Raw genomic sequence first — 13,915 nt, 5'->3', positions numbered from 1 at the left:
GGCGTTTTTGCTTTTCACCGATAATGGAAAATGAAATCGCCCAGCTCAAAAACGAATAAATGCAAGGCATTTGTTCGTGGGAGGGGCCAGGATTCATAGTGCACTGGTCCCCCTCACATGCCAGGACACCAACCGGGCACCCTAGGGGGCACTTTTACAAAAACAAAAAAAAAGGTAAAAGAGCTCCCAGGTGCATAGCACCCTTCCCTTGGGTGTTGAGCCCCCCAAATCCCCCTCAAAACCCACTGCCCACAAGTCTACACCAGTACTATAGCCCTAAGCGGTGAAGGGGGGCACCTACATGTGGGTACAGGGGGTTTGGGGGGGGGGTTGGACGACTAGTAGCATTAAGCAGCACAATTGTAACAGGTAGGGGGGGGATGGGCCTGGGTCCACCTGCCTGACGTCCACTGCACCCCCTAACAACTGTTCCAGGGACCTGCATACTGCTGCTTGGGAGGAGGGTATGACATTTGAGGGTGAAAGTAAAAAGTTGTGAAACATCATTTGTTGTGGTGGGAGGGGGTTAGTGACCACTGGGGGAGTCAGGGGAGGTCATCCCCGACTCCCTCTGGGGGTCATCTGGTCATTTAGGGCACTTTTTGGGGCCTTATTCGTCAAAAAACAGGGTCCAGGAAAAGTGCCCTAAATTCTAGCTACAAACGCATCCATTATCGGCGAAGGGCGCCCATCTCTGTTCGGGTGATAACCACGCCCCAGTTCCGCCTTCACCACGCCTCCGACACTCCCCCGTCAACTTTGTCCGCATCCGCGACGGAGTGCAGTTGAAAGCGTCCAAAGTTCGGCTTTCGATTATGCCGCTTTATTTGTTTTTGTGAGAAGAACGCCCATCTCCCGATTTAGGTCGGAACTTGGGCGTTATTCTCGTTCGATTATAAGCAGGCTAGTGTACTATGGTTCAGTTTATCTTACTCTCTTAAAAGCAAGCAGATTTGGTTACTCACTTTTATGAATATTGCTTGTTTATTGGTTAAATACACCTGCATTAATACAGACTTCATATAGACATTCTGCGTAAGATGTGGATCAAAATCACTCAATCAGAGATATACAATTCTAACCAATCAGGGGGTCTGTTTGTCAACCAATCTCATAGCAGTGTTACTCTTTGCTGCGAAGTTGTGGAAACTATATAAATAACAAGATTACATTAAGTACTATCATTATTGCTGAACATCCATTTGACAGTGGGGCAAAGCAGGTTTTTGTCCATGGAACAGAGCATTCATGTGTCAGTGATGAGTGAGGAAGACTATTCTAGCACTGAAATAGCAAAACAAAGTAGCTTGAGTCAAAGTGCAGCAGTCAAGATCTTAAAGAAGAAGCAGGAGATTTGGATCTCTAGCTGATAGGGAGCATTCAGGCCATCCTCAAATGTCAACTCCCAGGCAAGATCGAATTCTTAGATACGCTTCTGTAGTTAACCGCAAGTTCACATTATATCTGCTTAGGCAGGGTCATGAGAAGTGTAGCATGACAGTTTCCTCATTTACAGTGCACAAAAGGTACCTGCAGTTTGGATTCATGGGGTGGAAAGTGAGAAGAAATGCACTCCTGACAGATTTACGAGGAAGTGCAGAGTCCAGCGGACAAGAAAATACTCAAAATGGACCTGTGAAAAGTGGGGGGAAAGTGCTTTTCAGCAATGAAATCACTTTTTGTCTATTTGGTGACCAAGCTCATACCTACATGGGATGATTCTGGGGTGAAGAATACAATCAGGAGTACTTGAATATATCTGCTAAGCATCTGTTAAAGATTTTGGTTTGGAGGTGCATGGCTACAAGAGCAGTTGGATGCCTGCATATCATTGAGGGAATGGTGAACACAACAAAATGTATCAACGTACTGCAGAAGTGCATGATGCCATCTGCAAAACATCTGTTGGCATCAACTATGAAATGAGTATTCTCCTATTTTGGGCCTTTGCTCTGGAACCAGTTATCCGCGGATACAAGAAGCCTGACTGACTACTTGCAGTTTCGCAAAGCTATGAAAACTCGGCTTTATATTCAGTGCTTTACTTAACTTCGCCTACTAGAAGCTTAGATCTAGTATCATGTGATCAGGACAATTTAAACACTTAATTATTATATTTTTTATATTGTATATTTTTGTAAGTTGTATTTTTATTGTTTTACTGTAACATTGTGAACCGTTTTGGTGCCTTCGGGTGTAAATGCAGTATATCAAATAAATAAATCTAATCAAATTTGCTTCCAGGATGACAATGTACCCTGTCATCATGCAAAAGTGGTCATTGCTTGGAAGAAACAGAATATGATTGTCACATTGGACTCTGGAATAGAAATCTGCTCATTCATCAGTTTGAATCCAATAGAAAATTGTTGATATATCCAAGTATCAGCCAGGCAACAAAATAGAGATAACGGAGTCTCTCATCGCAGCTTGAAACTATGTTGTCACCTTTGTGCAAGGCCATTTGCAAGAGCAAAGGATGACCCATCAAATACTAAGCCATCACCGACATACACCAGACAGCCATTTTCGTGGCTACTAGAAAAAAAAAATGTAAACGTTGCTAAACAAATGTCTTGCTCATATGCCTCGGCCATAGAGATCCTTAACTGAAACCAGTAAAGTGAGTATTTCCATCTTTGTATTCCCTTACCCAGTTCTGTACCCTGTAAGTCATACAACATAAATGTGATGCTAAAATTGCTTGAAATAATAGTTGGCAGAACAGTTGAACTGTTGTTGTAAACCTTTTGAGCATCACTTTCCAACAAACAGGAAACAAGAATTTAAAAAATGCTATTTTTTCTCATTTTTATCCACCTATTCCAGTTTTTTGCACACTACTGTGTTGCTAGCCTAACAGAGAGTGAATTTGGGTCCAGGGATCTGTGTACATAATGCCCTAGGCACTGCAAACTCAGAATTTGATTTCTGGGATAGTACAGCTTTATGCAGAGCGATACCCAGATGGGTGTTCCTTGAGTAGATCCTGGGAGGAGCTGGGAGTTACTCACAGTGGATGATCAGAATTAATTGCATGTGCTAGAGTCCATTAGCGCCGGACTAGCACCAGCATTTGTTAGCTGAACAATCAGAGGGCTCTAGCACAGGGAGCACTGAGCACACCAAAGCATAGCACAAGAGGTATGCAAATTCATACAAATTAAGTAATTACCCATTCCATCCCAATGCTCATAAGAATAGTGCCAATACCCAAACTGCCTTACTGCTACAGAATTAATGCCAGCTCAGAGCTGGCGTAAGGGTACAGGAGAAGTCCCCACTCCTCCTCTCTCTACTGTTGCTCCTTGTAGATTTGCACATGGGACAACCAATCCTGCTGCTGCTGAAGGTGGGGCTCTGGGCTCAGGGGCTCCTTATTTGCACTTCAGAGTCCTAGTGCAGGGACACCAGCCTGCTCTTTCATCTTCTCTTATGTGGTAAGGTGTTGGTTCCCCTCATCTTCCTCTTTGGCTGCTCTGTGAAGTTTCTGGTGGGCTGTTTCAGGGTAGAGTAGTTTTTAAGGTCTATCTCTGTTGTATTTCTGCAGCAGCTTGTGCTGACCCTACACTGGCATTCCAGCTTTCTTTGGAGACTCTTGCAGGCAGAGAAGTGCTGCTCATCCATTGGTTGTGGACTGGGTTATGATGTAATTTAGGGCTGGCTCCTGATAGGTTGCAGAAATAGTGTCAAGTTGCAGTCGTAGGCTTGGAATGTTTCTCTGGAGTCGAGCTGGTCAGTTGTTTTTGTTCATGCTCCATCTCTGTGCCTGAACGCATGCACCAGGCACAATCTGGAACAGCACGCCAGAACAACTCCCAAATGCTCAATGTTTATAGCATGCCTATATTTGCATATAATTAGCGTTGAGCATTCGAGAGTTGTTCCGATGTGCTGTTCCCAATGCTGTTTCTCCGGCGATGTTCAGTACAGTGCTGGGGTTTTGATAATCTGCACTTCAGAGAGTGGCAATATTCAATTCTGGAATCCAGATAACTATCTGGATAACTCAGAGTAGTAAAAACGCTGTCCTACGTTGTCCAGATGATTATATGGGTATCGGCATTGAATATCACCATCAACTGGGTAACTGCCAGTTATACTCAGATGTTCAGTGCTGCCGAATACCTGATATAACTTGACTGCAGCAGCTGGCATTTAAAACAAACACTAACCACACTGCTGAATACTGGGAGCAGTTAGTGCAGTGGGCTGAGAATCTGTGACCCTGGGCAAATCACTTAACCCTCCATTGCCCTAGGTACAAACACTGTGAGCCCACTAGGGGCAGAGAAAGTACATGCATATAATAAATGTAAATACTTTGATCATACCACAGAAAGGCAGTATATCAAACCATGATCCTTTACTGTATCTATGAAAATCCTTAGGGGTCCTTTTATGAAGCAGAGGCAAAAGGGAACCGCAGCAGGTAAAAGGCTGGTCTTTGTTTGTTTGTTTTTTTTTTCAAGAAATGGCTGTGCAGCAAGCCATTTGGGGGGGGGGAGCACTTACCGCCACCCATTGAGTTGGCGGTAAGGGCTCCCATGCAAACCCGGTAGTAATTGGGCAGCGCGCGGCACTTCCCTATTACCACAGGGTACACACCAGCGTCACAAAAATAAAAATATTTTTGTAGCACTGGATATGGCGTGTACTAGGGGTGGGAACTACTGCCGGGGTGGTACTTCCCCTTTAGCGAGCAGTAAGCCTTACTGCCGCTTTGCAAAAGGACCCCTTAATGTTACAACTACTGCACATCGTGGCTTGCTCTGCTTTCCCATTCCTTGATTGCTTTTATCATACTTTGCCTAGACTACAAGTTCTACAGGACTTGCCACCACCTGTACCTCTTCTTCTGTTGCATACCTGGGATAAATTTATGTATTTTGTATATACTGATCTCCTTCTCTTTTGATACTAAATAATAATAATGTAATGATAATGATAATAAGTTGCCTACCCGGCTATGAATTTCTTCACTGACAGCTGACTGTTTTGTGCTTGACCTTTTAACATCAAGAAACACTACCAATGGCCGAATTGTTATTCCCTGGGAATAGAAAAGAATACATCAATTAAATGTTTGAAATTAAATATGCATTTCAAACTCATTACAGCAAACGTTAAATGACTACCCTATATAGTCAAAAAGTAAAAGACAGCAACATGATTTCTTGTGTGTTTGTGTGTGTGTGTTTATATGTTATTGGAATATGCAGGACCAGTAATTTTCAAAACAAAGCATGGCCTTAGGTGTGGTTGTTGTTGGTGGTGGTGTTGGTGGGGGTCTATGCTTAAGGCTAGTATTAAAAAGTGTTCAGCCTTTTGCTGCTGCCTGTGCTACCCTGTTTCTGCATGCCCACAGCCAATACATCTCCTTTTCACACCACTTTTCCTCTGGCACAGCAACATTGGATATAAATACTATCAAGCACTGGGGAGCCTTTGTGCTCCTGTGTCACAGAAAGCCCTGCCTTTCCGTTCCATATTGCAACAGGAAGTGATGTCAGAGGGGTTGGGATGGAGGAGCCTTCTCCATTGGTTAATGATTCCACATTTGATTTGATTGTTTTTTTGTTTGGGGGGGGGGGGGGGGTCCATTTGGTTTTGCTGTGACTCTGAATGCATGTGCAACACCTCTTTTTGTTTTGACCCCTCCCTGTCTTTCCTATCTATGTTGTAGTTCTACCCCTTTCCAATTATTTATCATTTTCTCTATAGTATACTTTCCCTTTTACATAAGAATGTAAGCCACCTCGATGATTTTCCCGTAGAAGTTCTGAATAAACTTGAAACTTGACAAATCATTGATATGATTTTTAAACCAATGTATATATCATTATGTTATGTACAAAGAGCTAGTCAACCTTCATAAAACATCTTTATAACTGTTCAGTTCACATTCTCTGTTGAACCTTATCTCAATCTACTGCTATATGGTGGATTGGAGCTATAGACGCATGAAATATTTGCACGGTATAGTTATACATCTGTTATCTGGTGGACCATGTAGGGTTTGTTGAATAAAATCTATTTTTGAACCTCATCTGCCATTGAATGATTAGAATGATGACATATATGCATGCAAATGCCAAATACCCACCTAAATGCTGTTCTGTAAATACACATATATCTTACATAGCACTCATTTTACAGTTACAAATAGGATGAGTCTGAGCGGACTGTGGGTAATACTCACAATTACATGCATAACTTATAGAATACTTTCAAGTTATGCTTGGAAACTGGAACAACGAGTGAGGTGATTAAATTTGCAGATGACACAAAACTATTCAAGGTTGTTAAAACATGTGTGGACTATGAAATATTGTAGGAAGACTTTAGGAAATTAGAAAACTGGGCATCCAGATGGCAGATGAAATTTAATGTGGACAAATGCAAGGTGACGCACATTGGAAAGAATAATCTGAATCATAGTTATCTGATGCTAGGGTCCACCTTTGGGATCAGCACTCAAAAAAAGATCTAGGTGTCATTGTAAATAATACGCTGAAATCTTGTGATCAGTGTGTGGCGGCAGCCAAAAAAGCAAACAGGATGCTAGGAATTATTAGGAAAGGGATGATGAATAAGATCAGAAATACTATAATACCTCTGTATCGCTCGACGGTGCAACCACATCTTGAGTATTGCGTTCAGTTCTGGTCATTGTATCTCAAAAAAGATATAGTGGAATTAGAAAACTTTCAAAGAAGAGTGACCAAAATGATAAAGGGGATGGAACTCCTCTCATATGAGGAAAGGCTGAAGAAGTTAGGGCTCTTCAGCTTAGAAAAGAGATGGATGAGGGGAGATATGGTTGAGGTCTACAAAATCCTGAGTGGTGTAGAATGAGTAGAAGTAAATCGATTTTTTACTCATTCCAAAAGTACAAAGACTAGGGGGACATTCGAGGAAGTTATATGGAAATAGTTTTAAAACAAATAGGAGGAAATATTTTTCACTCAATGAATAGTTAAGCTCTGTAGCTCTTTGCCGGTGGATGTGGTAATAGCGGTTAGCGTATCTGGGTTTAAAAAAGGTTTGAACAAGTTCCTGGAGGAAAAGTCCATAGTCTGCTATTGCGACAGACATGGAGACGCAATTGTTTGCCCTGGGATTTGTAGCATGGAATGTTGCCACAAATTGGGTTTCTACAAGGTACTTGTGACTTGGCTTGGCCACTGTTGGAAACAGGATACTGGGCTAGATGGACCATTGGTCTGACCCAGTATGGCAACTCTTATGTTCATGTATCTTTGGCATTTAGGTGCACTCACTTACACCAGCTCTATAGCTGGATAAGTACATGTGCCTAAGCGCAGACACACTACATACCCAGTTACATTAATATTCTATAAAGGAAAGTAGTCACCTACTTTCCTTTATAGAGAATAGACAGCTAAACATAGGCACAAAGTTATAGAATTACAATAGTGCACTGAATATCCCTTCAGACCACCTGGGCACTATTGAGATAGTTGATACCTCAAAATCAACTAAAACAAGGGACTAAGCTGGTGAGAAGTCAAAGTTAGAAATATAAATCCAGTTTAACTAAAGAGCAGTTTATCTTGCAATCACAATCGTTCCCAATATATATAAACTTTTTAAAATACAAGACCTCAAATCTTCCTGTTGAGATAATTCGATATTGAATAATTGCCCCTTTATTTTATTTTTGGAGCATCTCAACTCTCTTTGGAGCAAGGTATTATCATCAGTCTTTTTTTATTATTGATAAAGAGGGGAAAAAACAAACCAACACAAAAAAATTCTACTTATAGAGAAAAATCATTGGTTCATAAAAAATCCCTCTCCGTTCTTTTTCAGTGAACTATATGTGATTGTATGAAAAAGATGTAAAAGTTGATGGAAGCTATTGGGATTCAAGGGACCGGGCACTCCATTCTAGACAACTTTTTAATGATGCACCACTTTGGAGGACCGGCTGTTTTTCCTGAGTGGAGGAGTAGCCTAGTGGTTAGTGCAGTGGGCTTTGATCGTGGGGAACTGAGTTTGATTCCCACTACAGCTCCTCGTGACTCTGGGCAAGTCACTTAACCCTCCATTGCCCCCTGGTACAAAGTAAGTACCTGAATATATATAAACCGCTTTGAATGTAGTTGCAATAGAAATCAAACAAAATAAAACATGGAAAAGAAAATAAGATGACACCTTTTTTATTGGACATAACTTAATACATTTCTTGATTAGCTTTCGAAGGTTGCCCTTCTTCGTCAGATCGGAAATAAGCAAATGTGCTAGCTGACAGTGTATATAAGTGAAAACATTCAAGCATTACTATGACAGTCTGACAGGGTGGGAGGATGGGGGTGAGTAGGAGGTATGCATGGGGACATCAAAGCATATCATTGATATTCTAACAGGATAGGTGTGGATAGGTGAGGGGAGGGAAGGGTGATCAACAGAGAAATACAACTTTATGGTTTATAATGGGCTAGGAACCCCAGATCCTTGTTAAGTCCTTGTTAAGGAATGTAGTTGCAAAAACCTCAGAAAGGCAGTATATCAAGTCCCATTTCCCTTTCTATGTTCCTCATTAGATATATATATATTTTCTATTTTGGGATTTTAAGTATATGATTGCATGTTTTTTATGGGGCACTTTTTCATACAATCACATATAGTTGACTGAAAAAGAATGGACAGGGATTTTTATATGAACCAATGATTTTTCTCTATAAGTAGAGTTTTTTTTTGTGTTGGACAGACCATGGGTAGACCAAGGGTGGGCCCTGGAGTTATCTGATTAGCAGCAATATTCAATCTACTAACCTGATGGGTAGGCAATTTGGACTCAGGCCCACCCAAAATTGTGGCAATTTTGCTATGGCTGGCGGGGATCCCCAAACCCCGCCAGCTAAAGATTTCCTTCTCCTTGGGCAGCCAGTGATCTTCCAATTGGCAGCTGGTAGCACTTGCCTCGAGCAAACATTGAGACCGGCCCCTCTACTCATGTTCAGTTTTTGCACATGCGCAAGCTTTGAGCAAGTGCAGCCTGCCGGCAACAGTGTCAGCTCAAAACAAGTGCTGCTGGCTGCCTTTTGGAAAAGTGTTGGCTGCCTGAGGAGGAGGTAATCTTCAGCTGGTGGGGTTTGGGGGGGCAGCTGTGTCGAGTCATTTGATTGAAACACGGCAGCTGTGTCGAATCATTTGATTGTTCCTCAATAAAGATTTGGAAATCCATAAGTCTCCCTCGTGTTTGGATAGAGCCCACCCATCCTACTCCTTTCCCCCGGGGTTTGGGGATCCCCCAGCAGCACAAGTATTTAATCATTTGGGTTGGCAGGCAGGAAGGGGCAGAGTGCGAAGCTGGGGGGGGGGGGTGGATGAATTCTTAGCCCACCCATGTTGGGATCATGCTCACCTAAAATTGGCCATCTGCTCCTGGAATCTGCCTCCCCCCATGTATAGGAATGTGTGGTTCTATGTGCTGTTCCCTCTAAACTGAGAATATCCAAATAATCATCCAGGGTAAATTCCCATTGCACTATAATATGTCTTGATTGACTTTTATATCAATGGTTTTTTGTGTGCTCATAAAGCCTGAGAGACTAATGCAGACCTGCAAAGGTGTTTTTCATTTTCAGTCCTCACATGTATAATCATTGCACATTTTTTTCAATTTTTAGTACTAATGTCCAAATTTTAAATGTATGTAAGTCTTTAATCTTTCTAATAACTTATCTTTAAAAGACAGAGAAGAAATTTTAAAGATACGTTTTTTAAAATTTCTTTGTTCAATTTTAAATTACATATCTCCAAGATTCTGAGATAATTAAGAAGCATAGAAAAAGAAAAACATCACAAATATTTAAAGGAAATAAACAGTAATCTTATGCCCACAAGTTGAAGAAATTAAGATCCAAGATATCAGAAATAAACTATTACAGGAAAATATAAATAAAAATTCCACTTAGGCAGTCGTTTCTCCCAAATACTATCTCAAGCCTACTCCTAATAGTGTGCATTCAGGATTATGTTATATGACATTCAATTCTTTTTTAGCAACTGGAAAATCATTTAGCTGTTTTGGATCAAAAAATTGAAATTGTTTACCCTCATACACTACAAAGCACAAACAAAGAAATTTAAGCACATACTTGGCACCTAAAGCTTGTATTGTGGGCCGAAAGGTCAAGAAAGCTTTTCGCCTCATCTGTGTCTCTCTTGAAAGATCAGGAAATATTCACACTTTTGATTCCAAAAACTGCATCTCTAAATGTCTAAAGAAAAGTTTCAGAACTGCATTACAGTCTGGTTCCAGAGTAAAAGTCCCCACCATAGTAGTTCTCTGAATAATTACATCCAGTGAGGATTTCAAAAAGAATGTGAGATTTAAATAGTCCACCTCCTGTCTCCAAGATGAATCTCTCACTGATCTTCCAGAACTCAAGTTCTTTCTTTCTTTCTTTCTTTGTACCCCACATTTTCCAATCAAGATGTCGGTTCAATGTGACTTACAATTTATGTCGGTTAGACTAATTATATTGTTGTGTGAGCAATGTTCATTCCAGTCAGTGGTTAGGCATCAAAGTGTTTTGGTTGATGTTCATGTTGTCTATGTTGAATCGTCGGAGAAAAAGTTTCTGAAAAGGTTGGCTTTCAGGTGTTTTTGGAACGTTAAGTAGTCATTCATGTGCTTTATGACTTTTGGTATTGTGTTCCAAATCTTGGGGCAGAGGTATGTGAAGCTGGTTGAGTATGCAGATTTGTAGTTTAGCCCTTGACATCTGGGAAAGTGTAGGATGAAGTAAGTTCTTAAACCATTGAATGCGTTGTGTAGAGGTAGGCCTATTAGGCTTGACATGTATTCTGGTGCAAGACTGAATATTATTCTATAGGCCAGAGTGCAAATCTTGAAGGATATATGTGCTTTTATGGGTAGCCAGTATAGGTTTGGGAGCAATGGTTTGGCGTTTTCAAAATGATTAGTACCGTATATTAGTCTTGCAGCTGTGTTTTGTGCTGTTTGTATTTTCTTTAGTAGTTGTTCCCCGCATCCAGCGTAAATTCAATTTCAGTATTCAATTTTGCTAGAATATCAGTTATTACTCAGCTATATCTTCTGCTGTCATATTTAGATCATTACTGCATCTTAATTCTCAGTTGTCATTTCATAAACAACTCTTGTTCACTTTCATACTAAAATTGCTTATTCCAGAGGTGTGACTGCTCTTTCTTATTGATAAATACCGAAGGCCATAAAAACAACACAAGACCTAACTATTTTCCGAAGGCTATTGAAAACTGATTTGTTCAAGAAGGCATACCAATAATATCCATCTTCAATACTAAACAATAAGACTGCATATGAACTAGAAAAACTAAACTCTTATCACTTGAATGATTAACCTCTTTGCTATTAATGATCAAGCACTACCGCTGTAATCATGTGCCAAATACGATCTCCCTATAGTCGATGACCTAATGTATGTTACAATCCAATCTATCACTTAGTAACCAATATGCATTACCATAACGTATTCTTCTTTACCATGTTATGTATGCACCTTAATGCAACGCCTTTTGTAATTCTGCTATCCAGTAATGGCAAACGCCATTACGGCAAATGTAAGCCACATTGAGCCTGCAAATCGGTGGGAAAATGTGGGATACAAATGCTACAAATAAATAAATAAATAAAAACTAAAGGATTTAAATCATCTGAAGCACGTTCTTTATAGCTCCAGATATTACCACCTGCCAGATGTTTATGATAGGTGCACTGACAGAATGGCCATTTTTATACATAAAGGTTTCCAGTGACCATTAATTCATGTTATTAATCAAGGTCACATTTTCTGTAGGCTGTTTTATTATCAAACCCCACTACCAGAATAACTTAAACTTCACAGTCCATTTAACTGTGGAATAATCATTTCAATTTCATGTGACAGGTTTTTATACAGTGTCATTCAGTTTAGTTTATTACCCCTGCCAAACAGTTCAATGGGACTGTCATGTCTAACCACCTGCATAGCTAACTAAGAGCCACTAAAGGATTCGTGGAGCTCTACTGATTAACTAATGTTTTAGATCAGCTTTCACTTTCTCACACACTCTCAATACCACCTTAGTTTTAACCAGTTTCACCTTAATTTTCCTTATATTTCTTTTCCCAGAAACTCATTCAATCATACATACGTCTTCTTCCCACTTTTTCATTTCCCTCCCAACGGACAAATTGTCAGTCTTAGAATATTGAAGTCACGCACTGCAGGCTCATAATTCCCCAATGTGCTACGATGCACTTTAAATTTAAAAGCCTGTCATTCTCAATCTTTACCAGTATGCTACTGTATCAATTCCCTTTGCTCAGGGCTTGTTCTTATCTTGTCAGGGTCCTCCTCAGCAGTTTATTTTTTTTTTCCTGCTCTATCCATGCACACATGTTCCTGCATGACTCTGCTTCCTGAACCAGTAAGCCTTGTGCCTTTGATTTCATGTATGTGTTCTCCAGAGTGCATGTGCCTCCGGGTTCAGGGGGCCTTTAGCATATCTGTGATTTCCCACAGAGGCCTCTCAAGCTCAGCCCCTATACTTCGCAGCCAGCCCCCACTCTCCTTGGGCCACTGGTCCCTAAATAAGGCCTCTCCTCTCTCCTCCATGGTATGGCACAGCATACACACACACACGTGTGCACCCCCATACCCAGGTTGCAGAAGGGAGCAGCCGCACAACGCCATCCTCTATCTACTACTACTACTACTTAGCATTTCTATAGCGCTGCCAGGGTTACGCAGCGCTGTACAAGTTTAACATGGGGAAGGACCGTCCCTGCTCAAAAGAGCTTACAATCTAAAGGTTATAAACTATGTAGTCAGTGTAGGTATCATGAGTGGGGAAGGTGGTTATGCGCCAAAAGCAAGGGAGAAGAGATGGGCTTTGAGTAAGGACTTGAAGATGGGCAGGGAGGGCGCATGACATATGGGCTCGGGGAGGCTGTTCCAGGCATATGGTGATGTGAGGCAGAAGGGGCGGAGTCTGGAATTAGCGGTGGTGGAGAAGGGTACAGATAGGAGTGATTTGTCCTGAGAGTGGAGGTTGCGGGTGGGAACATACAGGGAGAGGAGGGTAGAGAGGTAATGGGGGGCTGCAAATTGAGTGCATTTGAAGGTTAAAAGAAGAAGCTTGAACTGTATACGGTAGCAGATCGGGAGCCAGTGAAGTGACTTCAGGAGAGGGGTGATATGAGAGTATCGGTTCACGCGGTAGATAAGACGTGCGGCAGAGTTTTGGACTGATTGAAGGGGGGATAGATGGTTAAGCGGGAGGCCAGTGAGAAGAAGGTTGCAATAGTCAAGACGAGAGGTGACGAGCGAGTGGACGAGGGTTCGGGTGGTCTGTTCAGAGAGGAATGGGCGAATTTTGCTAATATTATAGAGGAAGAAGCGACAGGTCTTAGCTGTCTGCTGGATATGGGCAGAGAAGGAGAGGGAGGAGACGAAGATGACTCCAAGATTGCGGGTTGAAGCGATGGGGAGGATGAGGGCGTTGTCAACAGAGACAGAAAGTGGGGGAAGAGGAGAAGAGGGTTTGGGTAGAAAGACAAGGAGCTCAGTCTTTGCCATGTTCAGTTTCAGATGCCGGTTGGACATCCAGGCAGCAATGTCTGAAAGGCAGGCCGAAACTTTGGCCTGGGTTTCGACCGTGATGTCGGGGGTGGAGAGATAAAGCTGGGTGTCATCAGCATAGAGATGGTACTGGAAACCATGAGATGAGATCAGCGAGCCCAGGGAAGAGGTGTAGATCGAGAAAAGAAACGGTTCAAGGACAGAACCTTGAGGAACCCCCAACAGAAAGCGGGATGGGGGTAGAAGAAGAGCCATTAGAATATACTCTGAAGGTGCGATGGGAAAGATACGAAGAGAACCAGGAGAGGACG

General features: G+C 41.7%; 1 protein-coding gene across 1 annotated transcript in view; it reads right to left on the bottom strand.

Moving 5' to 3' along the window:
* Positions 1 to 13,915, bottom strand: part of LOC115469123 (sodium/hydrogen exchanger 2-like) — a 138,665-nt gene that overhangs the window by 31,442 nt on the left and 93,308 nt on the right. The window contains exon 6 of the mRNA XM_030201451.1: positions 4,964 to 5,053. Coding sequence (XP_030057311.1) covers positions 4,964 to 5,053 — 90 coding nt within the window. The remainder of the gene's footprint in view (positions 1 to 4,963; positions 5,054 to 13,915) is intronic.

This window comes from Microcaecilia unicolor, chromosome 4, assembly GCF_901765095.1.
Source record: "Microcaecilia unicolor chromosome 4, aMicUni1.1, whole genome shotgun sequence".
In the NCBI taxonomy this organism is placed as follows: Eukaryota; Metazoa; Chordata; class Amphibia; order Gymnophiona; family Siphonopidae; genus Microcaecilia; species Microcaecilia unicolor.
Note: the sequence above shows the minus strand (reverse complement) of the source record. Positions and strands in the feature narration are given on the sequence as shown.